The 23,573-nt window shown below is 38.4% G+C and overlaps 1 protein-coding gene across 3 annotated transcripts in view; it reads right to left on the bottom strand.

Annotated features, from left to right (window-relative positions):
* The window catches only part of PAWR (pro-apoptotic WT1 regulator), an 81,502-nt gene that overhangs the window by 32,910 nt on the left and 25,019 nt on the right, over window positions 1–23,573 (bottom strand). For all 3 annotated transcript variants that reach the window (XR_009727830.1, XM_061369374.1, XM_061369373.1), the window contains exon 2: window positions 9,356–9,484. Coding sequence is in view for 2 of the 3 variants with exons in the window: in XM_061369374.1 (XP_061225358.1) it covers window positions 9,356–9,484 (129 nt within the window). In the remaining variant the exon portion in view is untranslated. The remainder of the gene's footprint in view (window positions 1–9,355; window positions 9,485–23,573) is intronic.

Genomic DNA, 23,573 nt, shown 5'->3' with positions numbered 1-23,573 from the left:
ACAGAAATGGCATATGCAGCTTCTATACACACAAGCACATCCAAGTCACTACCACTGATACCCTCCTTAGTATGAGTAAAATGATTGTATGCTCCATGTTATAAAAATGTTTGACTACTATCGCTATGTCTGTTTCTGCAGAAGTGTATAAATCTCTGCTCCCCTTTCTGCAGTAGTGAGCAAGCTGTCTGCCCTTTCCATCTTGCACAAAGACATTCAGCAAGGATCCCCTTGGTTCATGTAGGTTCTTGCAGAAGAGCATCCTCCCCCTCTGTACACACCCTGCAAGTATTTATGACTTTGTTATCTAGGCTTCAGATTTGTTCCTGGCATGAAAGCAGTATTAACTAAAACACTCTCTCTGGAACAGAACAGCAGGAAAGTGCAGAAATAAGCAGTATTACCATACCTTACAGAAGATTTTTATATCAGTCAGGCTGTATCATCTATTTGTACAAGCAGATACGGTAGGAAACCTTTCCTTTTTCAGTAAACTTGTAGCTACCTCAATGCCCAAGAAATTTTTGGAGAAGCCTGGGAGGAGTTACCTACTTAGACATCACCATGTTTGACAGCTGATCAGAATTTCCATATTGATTCTTTCTGAGGTGAAACAATCTTCTCAAACCAGCATTCAGTTAGCTGAGTTAAGAAGTGATGTCAGTCCAAAAAAAAGAAACTGTGGGACAGAAAAGAATCAATAGAACCATAGAATGGTTTGGGTTGGAAGGGACCACAAAGATCATCTAATTCCAGCCCCATGCCATGGTCAGGGACAACTTCTACTAGACCAGGTTGCTCAAAGCCCCATCCAACCTGGCCTTGAACCCTGCCAGGGATGGGGCAGCCACAGCTTCTCTGGGCACCCTGTGCCAGTGCCTCACCACCCTCATAGTAAACAATTTCCTCCTAATACCTAATCTAAAATCTCCCCTCTGTCAGTTTAAACCTATTCCACTTTGTCCTGTCACTCCACACCCTTCTAAAAAGTCCCCCTCCAGATTCCTCGTAGACCCCCTTTAGGTACTGAACTGCTGCTCTGAAGTCCCCAGTCTTTCACATGAGGCCCCTGCTGACTTTTGACTGCTCAAAACAACAGCTGAGAATTTGAGAAACTGCTTCCTTTTCCTACAGTCATACAAAGGCCCCAAACAAGGGTACCACCAGGTAATGTACCTGCTTATGTAATTCTGGAGTATAGCTTCATGAACTCAACAGTGAAACAAACAGTGCAACAACAAAACAAATGCTCATACAGGCTCAGTACATAGTATCAACATCTGCAGATATTAAAGAAATACAGAAGTAATCAAAGCCCTCAAAAATAAAATCTTAATGGAAGGATCACAACTGGACTTGAGAGAAACTGCAAGGCAAAAATGATAACTCGCTTTGCTTCTCACTTGGCCTGCAGAAGGATTTAGAAAGTACCTGAGGAGCAGCCTGTGCTGAAACCCCTGCAGTTCCTGGGCACAAACATAAACCTAAAGCAAGAATAAGAAGCCACCACACTGGCTTGCTTCCACAGATACAGGCTTAGACAGTTTTAGTCTTCCTGCAGGTTCTGTAATGAATAGTTGTACATGTGTACAGGCACACAAAACCAAGTATTCAATTACAGAAGATTTCATGGGTACTTTTATTTACAAGGAATGAAATGCATTCCTGAAACAAAATTCTGAGCTTGAACCACTTACTCTCTAAATTAAACTTTACTGAACACAGATGTTAGAAATATGAAATTATGAACGCTTTTCTCTAAGAAAAGCAAAGTTTGCTTGTCAAGAGTAATCAAGTTTATGCTGACAACGATGAGCCTCTGGAGGCAGATGATGCCTTCCACAAACAAACTGAAAGATTTATCTTTCTGATCAGTTTTTATGAAGACAAATGATGACAACCATGCAGTACTATTTCCCTATAAGAGGGGAAGTCATATAATCCTAGAACCGTTTGGGTTGGAAGGGACCTTAAAGATCATCTAATTCCAACCTCCTGCCATAGGCAGGGACACCTTCCATTAGACAAGGCTGCTCAAAGCCCTGTCCAACCTGGCCTTGGACACTGCCAAGGATAAAACAGCCACAGCTCCTCTGGGCAATCTATACCAGTGCCTCACTACCCTCACAGTAAAGAATGTCTAATCTAAATCTGTTTTGAGTCACAGAATTATAGAATCATAGAATCATAGAACAGTTAGGGTTGGAAAGGACCTTGAGATCATCTAGTTCCAACCCCCCTGCCATGGGCAGGGACACCTCACACTAAAGCATCTCACCCAAGGCTCTGTCCAACCTGGTCTTGAACACCACCAGGTCAAGTGACTCAAAGTAGGGATACTCAATCTGCATCCTCGAGGCCACGCATCACTGGCCAAACAACTTCATTTGGCTCATAGCCAGTTTATAGCCACCTACTTTCCCTTCTGCCTCACATTGGTAACAGCTAGCTCTCAGCTTCCTCATTTCTTAGGGGCAAAGGGACTGCAATTTCACTGGTAAGCACTTTCTGAAAGCTGCAGTGTTAGTGCACACACAATATAGTTGAATCAGATTTGCTGAGTATGTGCAGATTCTTTGGGAATGTAAAATGCACTGAACAAGCATTCATCAGCAGCATCATGCATAGGCAACACATACGCTAAATTTGCTCACATAAGAGGAGGGGGATTTTGACAGACACATGAACCATTCAGCTGAGAAATCCAGAGTCCACTGTTTCAAAATGCAGTTTCCATTAAAAAACACACATACACATTTAAACTGAAAACTAGCAATCTCATCTGTAAAACAATTTATTCAAAGTCTCAAGTTAGACCAAACAAGACCACCATGCAACATTATTAGTCCTAACCTTACAGATTAATTAAAAAAAATTACTACATGGGGGGGGTTTCTGTGTTTTAGTTTGGTTTGGGTTTTTTTTTTTCCCAGTGTCTAATAATACAGACAATTATGTGAAGAAAATGAAGGCTGCAACATCAACCAATTCAGAACAGGTCAGAACGTTGTTGACTTCAGAAACTTTCACTCAAATTCTCTCATCTACATGCATCATGATACTGCCCTTCCTGACATCACCACACAATGTATTTTTCCACAAGATCTTTTTGGTGGAACACAAAGAAGAGTACCGAGTAGCATTCAGCATTTTGCATTTGCTTGGTTTTCACAAGGTGGCCAACATGCCTGATTTACTGCTATTAGCGTACTCAAACATGCCCATATTGCCAGAAACTACTTGAGTGATGACTTGATCATACGTGATCATGGAAAGATGGAATTCCTCTGTTCCTGTCTTTCTTATACAGATCACAGGAATAATTTGGGTCTCCCAAGCCATACCAACCTTGGCAGTCAAGTAGCTGAAGCACCTGTTTCATGTCATGAACTGTACAGGGCAGCAAATTCCCTGCAACTGATGTCACTTACTTTAAAAACACTGCACAGATTGACTTCAGATGCAAACACATTTAAAAAAATAAGCAACCTTTTAACACTTAAACAAGGAATTTGAATGCTTTTTAACCCATTTTTATGGGAACATTTTTAGACTTCTAATACAATGTCCTCATAAGTCTGTTGCATTCACTATTATTACTTAAGCGTTTTGCAATACTAATGACTTTTCATACCATCCCTACAAAGCAGATCATGCTCTTAATCTTCAAATAGGAAACCTAAGTTGAATATTGTCTGGTAACTAGCTGTCAAATATTACAGTACCAGAACCTGACTGGTCAGAATTACATACAACCTCATATACTCAAACACAGCTCATCCTAATTCACATATGTCTGTATTCTAATCACATTTTATTTACTTAAAAAAAACAAAACAAAAAAAACCCCACAATCAACCAGTAGTATAATCAGATTCTTATGCAAAATAACCCTTGACCTAATATCTGAAGAAAAACAGCATAAAAAGTAAAGCACATGCTTTAATACATTTGGGCATGACCCATAGCACAACTGCATTTTCTCTATGGACACAAATCAACACCACGTAACATCATCACAATGTTCTTGTAAAAGATGATTTATTACTCCTGAATGCACACATACAGTTCTCCTTTGCAAGAATGACATGCAGCCTAGATGCAAAACATCTTTGAAAAACTGTGTTTAGGTATGAATAGATACAAACATAATTACTGTATGCCTTGGATAATGAGAGTAATTGCAAAATGATGCTTTACGACATTACACTGCTGCACAAAATCAAAAAAACAGGAAATGCAAAATAGACAGGTATAAACTGGAGTGTGAGCTGAGCAGCTTATCTGGCAGCATATTCTTGGCATAGGATCCAAGTACAAAACTCTGGGGAAGTTTGCGTCAGGCAGGTTTTCAGATGTGTTTCCTAATGGAGATACATGTAATACTTCCCTGCATTCATCACAGTTTGTCACACAGCTAAAAGTCACCTGAAGAGTTCTATTCCCCAACTTCATCTACTGCTTTCAGCATATCTTATAAGGCGCCTCTATTAAACATCTGCAGCTTTGTAACAATGGTATATATCACAGCTTCGGAAATTACAATGCGTTGGGTCACACCTAAAGTAAAGGATTGTATTTGAGCAATAAGAACTGCATCAGAGCACTTCTCTACGAGCATAGCTGGACCACGTTCTCTATAGAAATTGCCTGCAATGTTCTGGTAGAACATTAAACTTTTCTAGAGCAAAAGGTTAAAAAAAGATCAGATGTGGTTTTCTGTCAATTTTCATAGGCTCTTGGATGACTTACAACTAGTCAACTAAATGGTCAGCTAATAAATCAAGTTTAGATGACTTCACCAGCCATCTAACTACTGAAGTTAGCCATAATGAACCCAATCTGTAGCGGCATGATTTTGTAATTATACCGTTAGATTAATATGCACAATATGTAGACATTACATCCTATCCTCACCTCCAATCAGCAAGAAGGATTCTTGAAAGGTATGGGCAATTTCTACATTAATGATTAGCTGAATGGTCATCCAACCTAGTTTCTTGCAGAGAACAAAAACCTGCAGTGCTGCTACAGGGAGGAAAGAGAGCAACGCAAGACATGGCAATACTACTACAAATGTAAGTCAGCACTGGGAGTTGAAAACTAAAGCAACTTCTCCATTTGTCGTCTTGGGTAAACAGTTATACCAGAATTTAGTACTAGGGTTAAGCTTTAGCCTGTCTCCTATTGCACGTAATTTGGATGTATTTCAAAAACATGATATAACATATAGTATAAAGACAAGGTTCCATGCTACCAATGAAGTTTTTTGTCTAACAAATCTGACCAGTGGTGCTGACTATGACTCAGTGTGGATGTTTACACGTCTCAAATATGTCTTATTAATATCTTGTATGAAATAATTTGGTAAAATTCAACATCTTAGTTTCTTAAATATTTTGTTGCTGCACAATCTCAGAGTAACACAGCAACTCCAACAAATGCTGATTACAATTGACTATATTTGTGCATGTTGTCTCCTAAAATATTCCTCTAACAGTGAATTTCAGGGTATCAGCACAACCTAAATGCTTTGGAGCAAAGCAAAGTCCTTGCATATAGTGGGTTTGGTAGGAGTTTTCTGAGAATTAGCACTATAGCAGCATTTCTCCATGTGCTGGAACTCAGCAAGTCCTCTAAGACACTCCCAAAAAGTTAGTAACTTTAAAGTAGTAACTTTATGCTTGTAATTTATTTTTTTTTTTTTACTTTTTTAGGTAATCTATAAGAGTTCCAGGCTTTATTACATACAAATCTTTACTTTCAGTGTGCATCCCCATACACGTAAGTAGTCCACAGCACTGCGACCCACAAGCTGAGAACCACTCAACACTGCAGCATAAAAGTAGGAGGAAAATCAAGCAAGGACACTTGTGTCTGGGAGTGGATTTAGTGTTGACTCACCTGGTGAGGTGTGTCTCTCCACACTATCTTTTGTTAAAGTTAAGTAACAGTTCTGGCTGTAATTGTTTCTCAATGTTTGTAATGTTGCCAGACCTATCATCTTCCATATTTCCAATAGAAAACATTGAGAAGCTCATTTCAGCCAAATAGTTCTGCTTCAGGGAAAGTACTCTCAGGTCTGGTGTAACAACTCTCATATCTCTGTGCTTTGGATCAAGGACTTTAACTTCAAACAGAGTTTTCAAAAAATGTACATTTTGCCTATGAGAAGGAGAACAGGAACTTCTGACAATGTCAGAACTGAAAGATGGGTTAAGGGCTGGAAATAAAATATTATTCACTAACATATTTAGACAATCAAACATGAAGTTAACATCTACTGTGTTGTTCGCCATAGCCACAGTAACTATGTATTTACAGATTTCATAAAACAGTAACAGAAAGGACAGATCAGTGAAAACACCTTCCTACAGAAATGTATTTCTTTTGCTTAGTAGATACAACTAGAACAAATATTGGTCAATGGCAAGTAGAATTGACTGAATTCTTAGATCTAAAACAAAGTCAAATTTTAAGAACAGAATTAGGCTTGACTTGCACAGAACAGAAATCAAAAGGAAACTAAGTCATCAAAGCTGAAATAATACTGCTGTCAAATTCTGTTCAGATTGGGCAAGTTGTAAGTCTTCTAATAAAAGGCGAGTTGACAGAGTCAGTAATAAACTGATTAAGTCTTAGCAGCTACAACTTTCTACAGTTCCATCTGTTCTGTACATGTGCCACCCTGGGCTGTTGCCAGATCTGAGGCCTGGGACTCTCTTCTGTATTGTCAGTGACAGGATACCCCTGCTGTGCTCTGTCAACAAAGAAGTAGTGCCTGTTTGAATACAGAGGTGACAAACTTGGAACAGAGTAGGAGATAATTAATACAGGCAGTCTGGTAAATAGAAACTGAGATTGCTGGTCAAGAAGAATAGAAAATATGGATGAAAAAAAAAAAAAGGGGGGCATGGGAATATAGCCAAAGCACTATGTAATAATACCACTAGGGGAAACTAAAAGTGGCAACTTCTACAATATTTGCTGAAAAAGTGAGAACAGTGAACACAATAAGAAAGAGTCTACAAACGAACTTGCAGAAAGCATAAAAACATTTCAGAATGAGGAATCCTGCCAAACAAGCTGCGAAGACAATAGATCAAGTTATAAGAGGTATACTCATAAACGGCTTCTCTGCACAAATATTTTTGTTGGAGTTCACCATAAAAAAAGTATGGTAAGGGTCTCACACCACAGGACTTCTTCATGGAAAACCCAAAGGGTGTTTTTCAAACAGAAGTGCTGGTAGAACTTAGAAAACAATTAGCAAAATGAAAAAAAAAGAAAAAAAGCTAACTGCCAGGCTGAGAAGGTATTTACTTCTTGAGCTTTAAAGAAACTATTGATGTTAGTAAAAAATGTAATAGCTAAACTACTCAAGATCACATATAATCACTTAAAACTGCCCTAGTACAAGTGGTTAATGTAATCACCATCTCTAAGAAGATTCTGAAGCAGACCAGAGAACTACAGACCAGTAAGGCTGACATACATACTTGAATAAAGTGGCGCTAGTAAGTCTAAAGCAATTACAGAATAAGTGAGTAAATATGATACAGTGTGGAAAAGTCGCCAGGGCATTTGTAAAACAGTTATTTAAGTAAAAAATGTCCAGAAGAGAAAGGTGGTTGGCAACCTAGTGCATTTCAAAAAGGTATTCCCTTTAAAGACTTCAAGAAATGATGATACATTTAGATTAAGATCTAAAACATCCTGTGAATAAATCACTGGTGAAAAGACAGGAAATAACAGTGGATCCTGATGGTCAGCTTTCAGTACTCAGAAGCGTTGCATGGAAACCTTTTCTGGGACTTCAGTTTTCAAATATATTGGGGGATTAGATGTCCACAGATGCTACTCAGAATAGAGAAGATGAGGCTCAACTGAAAATATGTAGGATTTCTCTATTAGGAGTGGCTGGGAGGTGAAACAGGACATGAAATTTAGTGTACATAAGCACAAAGCAAGACAAAAGTTAAACATACTTCTAAATTTACATACGCATTATCATTCACAGATAACTCTGAAATCTTAAGTTAGACTAGACACACACAACAAAAACGGTAAACTTGGTGCTCAGCAGACAAACAGGCAGATATTGGGAATCATCAGGAAAGAAACAGAGCAAAACAAAAAGCACCATTAAACCACTCTACGCCTGCATACTGTTCTGAACTCTTCTGGTCTGTTTTCTGATCTCAAATAGAACAGTCAAACTGGAAAAAGTAGACAGTGTTACTGAATATCTCCTGTCGAAGGAACAACTACATAAAGCAGAATTCTTCAGCTTTGGGACAAGGCAGCTGAGAAGGGCCATGCTCTCTCTGCTGCAGTCAGTCACGTAGAGAGGAAGCAGTTGTTCCTCATGTCTTCCACTGGGACACCTTGGTGAAACCACATGGAAACAGATGGCAAATGACACGTTCAATTTAAACAAAAGGAGACTATTCTTCACACTCCAGGTAATTAAGCGGTAGCAATATGAAGACTCTTCTGAATGTTAACTGCATCCACAAGCATATGAAAGACTGGGCAAAACTTCTCAGCGAAAGGGCATCCAGACCCACTAAATTCAGTGATGTCCCCTCTGGTCATGGGTGGTTTGAAAATTATCACCATGTGCTTGCTCTGTTCAAATATTTTTCGCTCCATGAGTGTGCTATTGCTTCTGTTAAGAGTCATCAGGCAGAGCTGGATGGCCTCAGTGTGTAACACCGGGTTTGCACATGCTGTTAGATAAACAAAAGGAGAAACAAACTCTCTAAAGAGACAAAAGACAAGGCATTTGCCACAGTCAGTATGGTATGCAGGAGAGGTGTAACGGGCATAATTGGCAATGTTTTGATGGAAGTGGGTGCTGCAGGACTGACTGTAACCTGTGGCAAGGGGACTGGAGAACACAAGAGGGAAAAGAGGTTTCACAAATGCAAGAAGTGTTTTTCCAAGAGTGTACATAGATGTTTTTTTTCAATCCCAGAATCTCAATTAGAAGTTTGTTAATTGAGAATAAATAAATTAGGAAATTGGGTCCTGATTTGAAAACTACCTCCAATTAACTGAATATTCTAGACCTGTGAGCATTTTTTCACTTCAATCTTCAGATTTCTCTTACTCTCACTAAAGAATAAGTTCCATGGTGAATATCAACACCATTATCTTCAAAGCCGCTACAGAAATAGAGGATTCTGTTGTCAGAGCCTGGTCTCAGTAGCGTTGAGCTTTGAGAACTCCTTAACTTCAAGTTTGTTTTCATATAGGTATAATCTACTGTTACAAAGAAGTACAAAGAAAGCAGCAGTACGAGTTTTAAAACTGAGTAAAATATCAGAGTGAACAAGTGTTAATACCTCACCTGTAATAAGTATGAGCCAGGGGTATCTGCACCGGAACTCTCATTTTGTATTGTATTCTGTTGGGTAATAGCATCTTCCTTCTTTCGCTCCTTCTGCCCTGCTTCATCATCTTCATACTCATCAAGGCTCTAAAACCAAAAATATTCTGTTATAAAAGAGTCTTTGTATTCATGCTCCACAATGCTTCCTGTGCTTCATAAAATTCACACACCAATGAATATTTTAAAAGATTAATTTCATATTTCAGAAAACTTTAACTGCTTAAACGCTTTTCTTTCCACAGATACTGATATCTCCAAGAATAAAGTTTGATAACTCTCTCTTAATACAAAAATGAAGAATAAACAAATCAAGATCCAACTTGACAAAGCTTTAGGCAATGCTGTCCAAGTTCAGTGTTAATCCTGCTCTGAGCAGGAGCTTGGACTATACCTAAGATTTCTTCCATTTGAATGGAATACCACTTGTCATAAGCAATAGTTTTACCTCTACATAAAAGACTTTGAGGTATTATTGAGAAGGGAAAAAGAGTTTATTATACTCTTCACTCACCAGCTGACTTTTTTTTGACAGTGGCATCTGCTGAGACTGTAGCGTCAGTCTCAATCACCCATCTTAATTTTGCTCTCCTCATCTTTCATTTTGTCTTTTAAAATTTACCATTAAAAATAATAATTTTTAAATTATGTGGACAGTCATTAATTACTAAGAATTATACATAACATTTTGACTCTTCAACAGAAATGTTTTATACTAGATCTGCTGTAATGGTTGATTAAAAAGGATGAAGTTACTAAAGCGCTGCCTCCTTTCAGGTGAGAGACAGCCATGACAAAGCCATGCTGAGGTCCCAGTAAAAATGTGAGGGAGGACCCAACCAGCTTTAGACTAAGTCAGCTATGTCTAGATTGGTCTATTAACTTAACATACACAGATTTACATAAAGAAAAAAAAAACAAAAACAAAACACCACCTCATGTTTACAAGACCAACTTGAAGTAGACATAAGCTCTAAATGACTACAACATAACAAGTTGTTTGCCAGCATTCCACATTAAAACATGAGGTGTATGAGACCTAGTTACAAAAACACAGGGAACTAACCATTCTCAAATGTCAGCAAAATCTTTCTAGATTAATGTGCAATAGCTTGATAAAGAACAGAGCTACAAGAGAACAAAGATCAATATCAAGTTATTTCAATGGAAGTTTCTAATGCGCAAAACCAAAAATCACTGTTCTGAGGCTTAGATACTGATGATCTCCGACATCCTCTTATCACAGGACACAAAACTAAAAACAAAAGCATATGAGATGCTGAAATGTAGTAATTTTTAAAAAGAAACATGGTGTTATTTACTACCCGAAAATAGCACTAACATATAAAAAACTAGCTTTAGTTGCTCCAAAGTAAACACTAGGGTGATACAAGTGCTAGGAAACTGACAAACTAGAAAGGTATGTTTCCAAAAGTGGACATAATAAAGTCAACATTTAAATTCTCTGTGGTAGCACCCCTGGCAGAACACTAATGGAATTTCACCAGTCAATTTCTACCCAACATTTTAATGCAACTGATGTAGGCCTGTCTACCCCTATCACTAAAAAAACCCATACCTGAAAGATTATTACAGCTGAGTCACTATATATTCAAAACCGCTTTCAATAAGTGGTATTTTCTAATAAAATAATTATAAATAAATATTTAATTTGGTTCTCTCAGGTCCATTTTCAACAGAACATTCAAAACCACTGTCATGACAGACTCCAGAAGACCTTTAAATGAACTTCCTCTACTTTTTATTACCTGTAAAGCTTAAAAATTTTGGTAACATAAACTTAAACCTGCATCCTAATTTATTCCATTATTTTAGTAATCCATTCTGAAGTGACAAAATAAGAAATAATGAGCCACCACTGCAACAAGAAATGGAGCAATCTTCAGCTCTTACAAAACCAGTCTTGTTCAGCCAGAACGAGGCTCACAAAAGGTATCATAAATTAAGACCGATGTCATGAAGGTGGACAATGATACTGTGTTAGAAAAACTGGAAAACTTTTGGACTGTTCTTCCAGCCTCTAAGTTTTCATATAACAGAATGGAGATCCTAGGTGAACTTCAAGGAAAGAGATAGCTTGACATGACTTTGGAAGAACAGCCTTTAGTAAGTGTAGGTAAAAACTAATGGGAGACAGAAGAGACCAGTAACCTTCACACACCCCAAAAACCTCAAACATTCTTTAAGAAGCATAAAGCTCAAATTATAGTACTGTAGTTAAAAGAAAAAAAAAAGTCTTTGTAGGAACCAAGTAGAGAAATCCTTCATTTTTCTCCTCAAATTCTCTCCTTCGGATACATGCTTCTCATGAGCTTTCCAGAGACCACCAGCATTCCACATGAATATTTTTCTCTGAATACAATTACATCTATGAGGAAGTATATTCTCTCTTTCAACACAACAAAACCTGCTACTAACTATTCTCCTAGTAATGTTGGACAGGAAAAAAATGTCATCTGTAAATCAAATTTGGAGCACATAACTTCTGCTTTAAAGGCTACTGAGGCTTGCTCCCACTCCCCTTCACTGCCTGAGGCAGCTGAGGCAAAGACAGGTTTGAGTGGAAAGAACCACAGAATCAGCAGGTTTTTATTCCTTGTTACAGATGAGGCACAAGAGTCACAGACAGGTTGATCCTCACCAAAAGCAGCCGCTGCAGCACATTTGGCTAAGGCTGTCAATGTCTTCCTGCCCTAAAGCACATTCCTAGTCATTGTCAAGGACCTTCTGCAGTTTAAGGAACACAAAAGGTTATGCTTCCCTTCCAAACACACAGACATGCAGGTACCCACATGCTAATTTAAACAGTGTCCAGAAAAATCATGAACACAAGTCAACATGATGATAACAATGGGATTTCAACATTTACAGCTTTTTACTAAAGTTATTAAGTTTTGCTTCAATAACCATTAGCTTTAACAAGGAAATCCTTTTCTGATGTATGATGAAATAAGTTTGCTTAAGCAAATTAAGACATTACATTCAATATCCTGCTTTTGCCCTTGTCCATCAACTTCAGTTAGACTACAAGTATTAATGCTATTTATATTCTAAACTAACTTTTAGAGGGATAGAACTAGTAAAAGCCAAATTTCAGTTCATAGATTGATTATTACTGAAAAATTCAAAATGTCCAAAGCATTGTTACATTAAAAAACCTTTTTGTTCAAACTGCCCTGAAGCTGAAAATGCCTCAGCTCAGGGGACATTTCAATGAGATGGATTACTGCATTGCTTGCATTGCAGACCTCTCTCAAATACTACACTTTGCTTTAGAAACTAGCTTCATGTCACTGAAAAAGACATAAATGCAGCAATTACCTTCTCTATCAGCACAGCAGAGAAATGGACTTGTAACCACTGAGGTGTAATTCTGACTCATTGTAGAATTCTCTCTGCCTATTCCCTTCCCCCTGCATTTTTATTTTGCTGCTAGGCACATACCATTTCAGATTCTTACTTTCTATTAAAATCATCTGAGTTTTGTATAGCAGAGATTCAATGTGACATTCCGACATCTGATCTTAATATAAGGAATCCACAGAAATTCTTTAGGTTTTCTAGCATTTCAGTGGATGTTTGAAGCTGTAGTATAAACATTTTTCTGTAAACCTCTAGTATGGAAAATACAAGCAGAATAAGATGCTTTCAAAAGAATCAGACTGATGAAAGAAACAGCCACAAAGATATCCCCACATTCCAGCATACTACCAGCCTGCAGTTTAAGGAGACTATGTACAAAGAACATTTGTAATGATTCACTGGTTTGCTTCTTATAAACATTTGTGAATTGCTAAGAATAAACAAAAACTGGGGAAGGACTGTCCTTTCCATGAAAACAAGCAATATGCCTGCATGGAAAAGGTCAGTTTCTGAGTGCATGCAAGCTATCTCACAAGACACAGAGCTGAGTCAAAATGTCACTATCCCCATCCCCCTTCCTGCACCAACCTGCTTTTGTTGCAATTCTGCTGTCTGAGCACATAGCTAAGAGCTTCCCTGCTCATTCCATGAAAAAAGTCAGTCAGGTTGGTTTCAGCAGGTTTAATTAGCCCAACTGATTTTGCCTAAACTATATACAAGCCCAAACTATTTATTCTGCAGAACTCCAGGAATGGTTGCGCTACATCAGCTTTTGAACAATGATGAGCACTTGAGATAATACCATATTTTAACCAGTACAACAAGATGTGCAAGAGGATACCAACTTCCAGTAAAACCCCGTGTTCAGGTACATTGGGCAATAAATAGAATCTTCACAAGATAACCGCCATCAGTTATCTTGACTGGTTTTTAGCTTCTTAACCATTCTAATGATCTAGGAGAGGAAACAAATCATAGAATCACAGACTGGTTTGGGTTGGAAGGGGCCTTAAAGATCATCTAGTTCCAACCCCAAAATTAGGCTCCTTCACATTTCCCTGAAATTACTTTGAAAAATTAAAACCAAAAGTTAAAAAAAAAATCAATTTTATCACAAGGACATGTGCGATGTCCTGCAGAAGTTCGAAGTGCAATATCACAATTTCATATCAAGAGGCTGGAAAAGTGTGTTTCTATTTAATGTGAACACTTCCTAAACGCTTCTACAGTAGAAATACAAGAGAAGAGAAATATTTTTAACTCTGGGAAAAAAATGTAACCACAACAAAATACACCTGGGGATTCAACATTACTTTTTTCCCCTCAGCTGATCATTCAGAAAAGCCTGGAGAAGTTAACTGGAAATTGAAGACTACTACTTTACACATTGTTTCTTTTTAATCACATTTCTTAAGGCAGCACTGAGAACCAAATGCTTCCTCCCATTACCATACATAGCCCTGGTATCTGTTAAATACCATCTTCCTAACCTCTGCACAGTATCAAACCTTTCTGTTATCACCTCCCAAAATACACAGCAAAACCAAGCAAAAATCCCAGAGCTCAATGATTTGAAATGATTACCTTTCCCCTTCAAAAACACCATTTTTATTATTTTTAAACACACTCTTATTACAATGTCCAGACAGTACCCAAAGTATTTAAGCAAAATGGGTTTAAAGTAATAAAATCTTTCATTAGAACAGTACAATTGGAAAAAATGCATCTTTTTCCTTATGACAGCTTCTAATCAGGTTTAGTTTGCCTAAGTGCTTTTCTTTTAAAAGTTGAAAAACATCCTCACAGATATGAAAAGAGCTATTGTTATTCATAGGAGCTATCTAAAACCTACAAATTTTTACGGATGGGGATTACGCAGTAAAAGGTTTCATTTTTTTAATAACACTTTACCCTAATTCTCACATTAAGACAGTCCAAAGAAGGATACTGAACTCAAACACCTTATCTGAATGATCTTTGCGCACTTCTAAAACCCTATGTATCCAAGTGGAGCGGTCCAGTATCAACAATTAGTATGACCACAAGCATGGATTTTTAACCCAGACAAAGAGTTAAGGCAGGAATCTCTGGTATCTGAGATCAAAGAAGACCTGAATGCAGCAATGGGTCACTGACCAGCAGGTGGGCCAGAGCACAGCTGACTGCAGCCATAGGATGCGCTCATCCTTGACCACACTGCCAACAAAACAATCCAGAAAGGCGAGCATCACTTTGAGGTCAATGAGATGCACATCTTGCTCTGCAAAGCTCATAGCATTTGTGATTATAAGTCACATCTACATTCTGTCTGAACCCTACCCTTTTCTCACAAGTGCCTACTTTATGTAGCCAATTATATTTCAGAGCAAGTACAGTTTAGAGTCTTAAAATCCACTTAGAAATGTTTCAGGGACAGGGGAGGGAACCAACATATTTGTCTGTATTAGATCAAAATAACAAAGTATTTTGAATTCTTCTAAAGCTTTAAGTAAAACATCAACTACATCAACACCAGAATGTCAATTATCCCTCATTATAATAACAAAAAGCAGCTATGTTTGCCGTTTGTTATTCAGCAAAATACACTGTTTGGCCACCACTGTCTTCAAACATACCACAAGAATGAGTTCAGAAGTCAAATGTTTAACTTAAACTAATAGCCAAAAAATCTTTTATCACAAGGCTTGTCAAGAATGATTGGTGGATATGCTCAATTTAACTACTTTGTACGTGATATTAATATTAAAGTCACAGAGTAAACTGCCAGGAATACAAGAGGAACTGCAAAAGACAACCTACCTACCATTATTAAAATCCCTTCAGAAAAGGGAAAAACGTGATTAAAAATAAAGATTGGCAAGGTATCAGAATTAAGCATTAAACTATTTAATACTAAAAGTTAGCATCTTAGAGGCTTTTCTCAGGAGATCAAGGAGCAGAACTGACTGAAGATCCTTACGCGAAGAAGTCAAATGGCTGATGCCTGTTCCATGGAGAAATTATTGTATGTATACAATAACTCATTGAAAAGAAGTACCAATGCATTGCTCTTAAAAGGCAAATAAAACCCAACAGCAAATGAAGGGACTATGAAAAAAGCAGTCAAATCCTCTTCTTGCTGTTAGTATGATGAACAGGCAGTTCTAGCCCACCTGACTTCCAGAACTTAAGTATATCACAGCTCTCTGTGCTAAAAGGGTGAAATGAAACATCCCCCTTTTCGTTGACATTTTGCACATTGCTTTCTTACCTCTGCACTCTAATCAAGTTTTGCTAGTGATAACACATCTTTTCCCTCCTCTCCTTGATGGCTTACAGCTGGTACAGTGCCAATGAAGACTACATTCTTTACATAGAAACCTCTAATAGCACTGAACATACAAATCTGAAAGTTACACAAACATTGACAAATATCAAACGCCCCTTCCCCCCCGATTTTAAAAATAAATAAATAAATAAATAAATAAATAAAGCACACATCCAAACCGGAGTCAGTCACCTAACACATCGCCATAGCCTCCCAACTGACAGTCTGAAACGATGCAAAGATCGCAAACCAGTGGCTGTGCAGAAGAAAACTGGCAAAACGAAGCCTGCATGTTTCAACCAGGAGAAAAAAAGAGAGAACTGCTGAGGATATCTGCACTGTTCACAGAAGAAATGTTTCAGTTTGTACCACGGCATGCATGTTAGGAAACCACAATCACAGACTGCAAGAAGAGAAAGGAGAACTCATTCAGGATGTATAGAAAACAAACTTGTTCCTATATCAGACAGGATTCTGGGAGAGGCCGGTGTGAATGTATAAACTATGTGAAATGGGAACAGTTTACCTACTGGGAACAATGGCCCAACAAAAGCCACTCAAAGAAGAGTCAGACAATAGAGTTAAAATGCCTGTAACCACACTCATTCTTGACTTCCATTGCCACGTACCAAAACTAAGCAAATAGGATGACCCAAAACAGAGAAAGAGGTATTCTCAGGTAGATGAAGACCATACAGACTGAGTACCCTTCTCTTCAAAGCCAGAAAAACACTGAGAAAACCAATCTTCTCTAAGATTAGCATACTACTGTCAAAACATAAGTACTCCTTTTCACACGACCATGTAATACAGAATGCTCTCCTCCCTAGTATATTTATGGTACTTCTAAAAAGAAATAAAGATGAGATCAGTATTTGAGGAATGTTCTGAAAGGAGATCAAACAGGTTAATCAGTGTACTCTATTTCTAACTATCCTATCCTCTGAAGCATGCAGTTTGTAGCAAATTATATTGTCTGAATATCAACTTGCATTTAAAAATGTTTTTTTAAATAAAAAATACAGTACAGTTCCTTCAGAGTTTTCCGTCCTTTCGCTTAATGGGCTTATTGTTGCTCTTCTTTTTCTACTCAACTGAATCTCATTCCATGTTTACACACAGAGGGTGTAGGATTGGTCAAATTAAACAAAGCCAAAGAGGCTGCAACAACCAAGTGAGCCTGGACAGGCCAGGACAATAGACTCAGAACCAATTCCAAGGGAAAACAATACTTGGGCACAATGTTTTTTTGAGCGTTGTACCGCACTTCTTATTTGGGAGTGGGATATTTGGGGTCCATAGAAATGCTAATATCAAACAGGTTTACTGCTCTCACAGCTGTTTCTTTTGAGTCCTAATACAAACAGCTGTTCTAACCTGACAGATGTGGTGGACTCTACACTCAGCTATGGGGCAGAAAAGGAGAGAAAGTACTGAAAAGGCACCTTAAACAGAACAGGCACACATTTGGATAAAAACTGTTGAATTTGGCTTTCAAGGCAATAAATAAGCACTTCTGAAGTTCTCAGCACTGATGTCAGGAGAAGACAGTATTCATCAAAGCCATGCATAGCACATCTGTAGTACTGAAGCCTGTTAGGATGGCAATGCCCAGATAAAATCAAAGCAGCTGGAAGTTACTCCTGCAGTCAGTACTATAACTATTTCTTGGGAGAACACCCTATACCTACAAATTAATCCTAGTGACAATCCTGTGAAGCTGTTTCCCGGTCCAGACTTCTGAGACTACTCTTGCTCTGCACTTCGAAGAAAAACCTCTGCCATGTGTTTTTTAATAAACGTATCAATGTCCAAGGCTCACAGTAGAAATCCAGTCCAGGTTCTCACAGTACAACCCCATGTCCTAACAGCATGAAAGTCTTCTGTCAACAGAATTTGTACCTCTGTTTCTTACTGAAACTGTGCTCAGAAAAGTCACAGCAATTTGTCCCCGTATGTTTTTTGTCAGTCATTAGTGATGGAGGGAGTGGGGTGTTTGAGACAATAATAAATAGTATTTCGTAATAGATGAGTATCTCTAAGATATGGAAGTTGCACAAGTGTGGGTTTTTTAATTAAAGTTTGCTAAAAGTAGAAAATGCAGATTAGCTGTCACAGTAATTCAAGGGCCAGACAAAGCAGGCAGTTACCCTTCCACCTGAGCAGTCAGCACTGTATATAGCCCTGAACCAGCTCAGCAGGTGTTTGACTCTTCCCATTCAAAAGCCCCGTGCGGAACTGAGGAAACTATAGTACTGACTCGGGATTGAGAAGGAAAAAGCGTGGGAGACAGAGCTGTGGGAAAGGAGCATAGAAAGAACATGTAGCTGATGCCTGGTGAGAGGGAGTTACTCAAGTAAACTGAGATTACAGCAGCAAAAACAAGCAAGCAAGCAAAGGACACATCTGTTGCAATCAGTTTGAAAAGCAAAACTACACATTATGCTTTTTTTGTGTCTTTCTGGCAATGCTACAGTGAGCTGCCTAATTTCCCCTGCAGAACTCATCCAATATCTTCACATTCTGATTACCTTGTCTAAGACACAGCTGGAAGCGCTCTACTCCCAGAGGAGAATTGAAGCTAGGACTTCAGGATGGGAAGATGCAGATAGACAAGACTCTGCCATTCAACAGCATTTAATGTGTATGCTTTAAACCCACAAATATTACCAGCAGGTTCAAGTACCGTAGTACGAAAGCAGCATTTGAATATGGTGACCTCAGAACAGAGAAAAACATGCATACACACAAAATCAAATCAATCTAGGTGTGAGGAAACACAGTATAGGATTGTAATGGGAGGAATGAGTCATGCTATACAGTTGGTTCAAAACAATTGCACTCACTGGTACCTTACACTACTGTAACTCATTCCCCAAGAAAGTAATAATATTGATAAAGCAAATCAACCCAGAACAAAGGAGGAATAAATAAAGCAGGAAAAATGCTGGGTAAATAAAAGCTTATATTCACAAGCGCAGAAAAAGCTTGTACAAACCAGGCAATTTTCCATTAATGCTTCTCTTTTTTTAATTGTTGAGTGACTGATGCAGTTTTTGGTGGTTTTCAGCTCTAAAATTACTTGCGTAAACTGTAACGTAAGTCTTGTCCATGTCTTCAGCAATCAGTAAGCTCTTTGTCTGTTAACAGATCTATCTTTTCAGGCCGGACAGCTCAAACAAATCATTAAGATTTCAGCTTATCATCTGTTATCTTCATTCATAACATCAGCTATTAAACGTGTTTCTCAACTGTAAAACAGGAGTAAAGGGTGAAGTTCTCTTTTCTGAGTACTCAGAAACCCATCCATTAAAGATGCTCAGGAAACCTTGTTAAGTGCTGGCACAGATCTACTCTGTGCTGCAGACCCAAGGCAGTGGCAAAGCTTTCCTTTGCTGAGGCACTGAATAAAGGGCTATGACACCCCTCCCTCCCATTTTCTATTGAGTGTAAAGAGAGCTGAGGGGTTAAGACTGATACACAAATTAACATGCATCATCTTCTCCATGGTAACTGTTCACATGCATTGTTATCAAATTGTGGTAGTAAACGCAAGGTAATTCAAGCTTTAGCATCCCCCAGTGGAAGAAAGGTAAACAATTTTATGTACTCTGTAGGTACCACAGGGTCGGAGCATTCACACGTTACCATGGAGCAGCCCTGAGCTATTATTCATGTGTCCAACCCCACAGTCTTTCACTCTGACCAAAGAAGAAAAGGAGAGGAATTTGCATGAGCTGACAACACTGGAGATGAGATTCAGAGCAGTTCCATCTCCTGCAATAACATAACACAGCCAGATTATACTTTAAACCAAGTAAAATAATCTGTTACTAAGAATTCTAATGACAAATAAAACCCCCACAAACTAACTTCCAAAGATAAAATGATGCTCTCGAAGGGGTCTTAATGTTGTAAACAGGGGTGGAGGAGAAACCACATATGAATCCTCTAGCCATCGCTAGACTTACACTCCAACCCAAGCCAGGGGAACACAAGTGAGGAAGCATCCCAGGAGGAGTCAAAAGGACTGAGGATTCTGCTGTTCACGTTATTAAAACGTGCTTCTAATTTCTCAGACTACAAGCTAAAGCCTGTAATAATGTCACTTGGAAAAAAGAAGGCTGAGTGAGCATCTGAGGGTGAAAAGGAATGTTTTTACAGGCGCAGTTAGTAAATACCACTGGCTCCTGCAGACATTCTTCCTTAAATGGAAATCGACATTGCTTTAGGTTAGGGGTAAAAAAACCTCCTCGTACAAAAGAAGTGATAGACTGGTATTAACCTTTTAGCACCAGCAATAAAAGATACAAAAATCAGCAGAGGGCTTTATATACATACATGTATTACTTTTTGTTCAATAAATATTTGATATCCTTCCTCTCCTCTGCCATATGATTCTTGTATGTAGATTTGGAACAGTAAAGAATCCTAAAGTCCTCAAACACCATTAAAACAATGTGGAAATAAAAAAGTCTCTCTGCATATCTATGACTAACTGTAGGAAGACACTAGACAATTTAAAAAAAAGGAAACTACTCCAGATAGGATCAGAACTGAACCTTCACCCTGAAGTTGAGCCAAACTTTATTTTGGATACTAAAATAACTCTGCATTGCTTTGATTTTATTTTTACTTCCTATTTTTTATTTTCACATGCCCCCCTGCAACTGCTTTTTCCAGCCAAGAAAACAAGACTACTCCCTCCCCCAAGATTCCTAACAAATTCAACAACATGACAGACAAGGGCTAAGTCCCCACAACAGCTTAAATTAGCCTGTGTCCATTCAGCCATGTTTCAACTCTTTCTCGCTCCTGCCTGAGAGCACCTTCCAATCCCTGTATCACTTCTCCTGACACACTGGCAAGCCATGAGTAATTTACCAACAGAAAGCTACCTCTATAAAAAGTGAAGTCTTTGGCACACCTTGATCTAGCTAACCACAGGATCAAAAAAGTGCCAGGGTCAGCACTGACAAGTCAAAGAAAAGCAAGGATCCAAAGCATCATGGGCATGGAAAAGGTTAAACTCTCACAAAATTAAAACCTCAGCAATTCAAACCATAGAAATACTGAAGTATTCACCTAAAAGCACATACTAATGTGGAACATTATTAACTACTTTGGGATACAAATAGTGTCCCTGATAATAGTAATCATCATCATTTCAGGGGAAATAAACTATTGATTCAGATTTCAGAGCTCTAACACATGGCCAAGGTGACTTTTTGAACATGCGGGTTATACAGGCTACAGAGCAGCTTTCCCCTTGTAACCTATACAGCTGCTAAACAGCTGCAACCTATACAGTTGCTATGTGGCAACAAGAGGACTACTACTGAGCTGCAGAGCTCATCCATCTAACCACTGGAAGTGTCACTACCATAACACATAGCCTTGTGTTATGATTCCTAAGGTAAAAAAAGACCATCAGGTGTCAAGTACAGAATAAATTAACATGCTGCTCCTTACAACTTGGTTCCACTCACAGCAGCGCCACTGTAACTGAAAGAAAACTGTAAAAATATAAATAAGGAGGATGGAAAGACAAGACACTTAACCAGGCATTTCCATAAGAAATAGCATGAAATCAGAAATACCTACAGATGGGTCAAAAACCCCAGCCTCATCTTGTGCTTGTCTTGGAACCTGTACTGCCCATTCTTCTGCATGCACAAAGTTTACCTATATAGTCCCTTGATGCTGTTGTAAATTAATTCACCTAACCTCAGAAAGGTTATTTCCTGATGTGCCACTTCCCCTTTTATAAAAACACATGTCCACACACAACAAAGGACAGGACAAAGACAGGAACCACTAGACCTGGCCTAACTCCCTGTGACATTTTTATCGAAATACCCTCTCTTGGCAGAGAGACGCAAAATTGTCATTAAAATATGTATACCTTGCATACATAGCATTCCTCACATTAGCAGTTTCTCCTGCTAACATATGCAAGCAATTTTAAGAAGAAATATCCATTGAAATCAAGACCACAAAGATCGTAACACGACTATTACACTACGCCCTATGTACTAGAGCCTTAGATATTCCCTTGTGCTGTAAGTTTTCCACATTTCTGTAAATGCAAGTCCTTTTTCTTCACATAATTAGAGGTCCACTCACACCTCCATGACTTCTTTAAATGGTACTTCTGGCATGGATTTGTAATAAGATAAAAAGAAAATATTGTTAATTAGGCTTTGGTAGTTTATGGCTGAAGTGTAAATCTGACCTAGAATCTTTTCTGGCTGCGAATCTGAAAATGTGAAAGAGCTAGGGTAACACTTGGCTATTTTTATTTATACGTAACAGAGTACCGTATTAACTGGAGTTGAAATAATAAAAGGATCTGACTCTTCTGTAGCTGTTTTTCAGTTTATGTTTTGTGTCTGAAGACTGTTTTAAAATGTGTAGAGAAGGGAGGGAGATGTAAGTACATCTATGTGCTGTCCTATCAAACATCCCACAATGGCTTCCACAGTCATCCACCACTGATAGGAAATACTTCAAGAAAGGGTTTCTCCTAAAAGTCCAGTTAGCTACTATAAAAAACTTGTTGGGTCACTGACAGCAAAATATTGTCTTGCAAACAGCGTGCAAACTGATTCACTTACGCATCTCATTCCAAAATCAACAAATATATTACACCAAAAAAACAACAAACAAAACACCATACAGAAGTAAAGGGCTTTACAGCAGTCTACCTAGAAAAGTAATCTTCATCACTGGGGATCTTAGGTAACACATTAATGTCAGATAAATGCCAGATAATACAGGCACAAGGATCCTGTTGGGATGACCCTGCAACCTTATTTCTAGGATTTTATAACAATAAGGTCTTTGCAGAAAAAGTTGTGGTGGCAACACATGTAACAAATAAGGGTAACAAATCACAAGAACATATTTCTTCCCACCAACCTTTAGGCATGCATCCCACATAAACCAACTAGAGCGGCATAGTAAATTGGGAGAAGCAAGCATGAACAGCAAGGCAATCCTGCCATCACACCATCCAGCGTGAGTGGAACTGCAGCACTCCAGCTCTCCAACAGAAGATACAGGCACATGCATCAAGAACTCCCTTAAAATTACGTTTTTCCCCTCCTGACCTTACCTCCAGTCGTCTGCACTATGCTATTAACTTCAATTACTTCTAGTCTACCATTTCGTATCTACTGAAGAAACTGTGATCCATACTCATTTTTCCTGATTGGTTAGTCAAAATTACTACTACCTTTCTTACAAACTCTGCCTTCGTAGTGACACAAGGTGTTCACAAGATAACCAGAATGACTTCTGTGATGAAGGTCTCAGAGATCCTGTTAAAATCTTCAGAAAAAGAAATCTGCTAAATTGCACTGCCTGTTCTTTAGTCAAAAGAATTAAGTAACATAGATCTCCCACTCATTTACCTGGAACTAGCATCTATCCAGCTAGCATCTGCTGCTCTAGATTTATGCTCCTGGATTTACTTTTTTAATTATA

This window comes from Neopsephotus bourkii, unplaced genomic scaffold (assembly GCF_033783945.1).
Source record: "Neopsephotus bourkii isolate Nb327-2 ecotype Australia unplaced genomic scaffold, CSIRO-AGI_Nbou_v1 NB_1493, whole genome shotgun sequence".
NCBI classification, from domain to species: Eukaryota; Metazoa; Chordata; class Aves; order Psittaciformes; family Psittacidae; genus Neopsephotus; species Neopsephotus bourkii.
The sequence above is the reverse complement of the archived record's forward strand: the minus strand, read 5'-3'. Positions and strand labels throughout refer to the sequence as shown.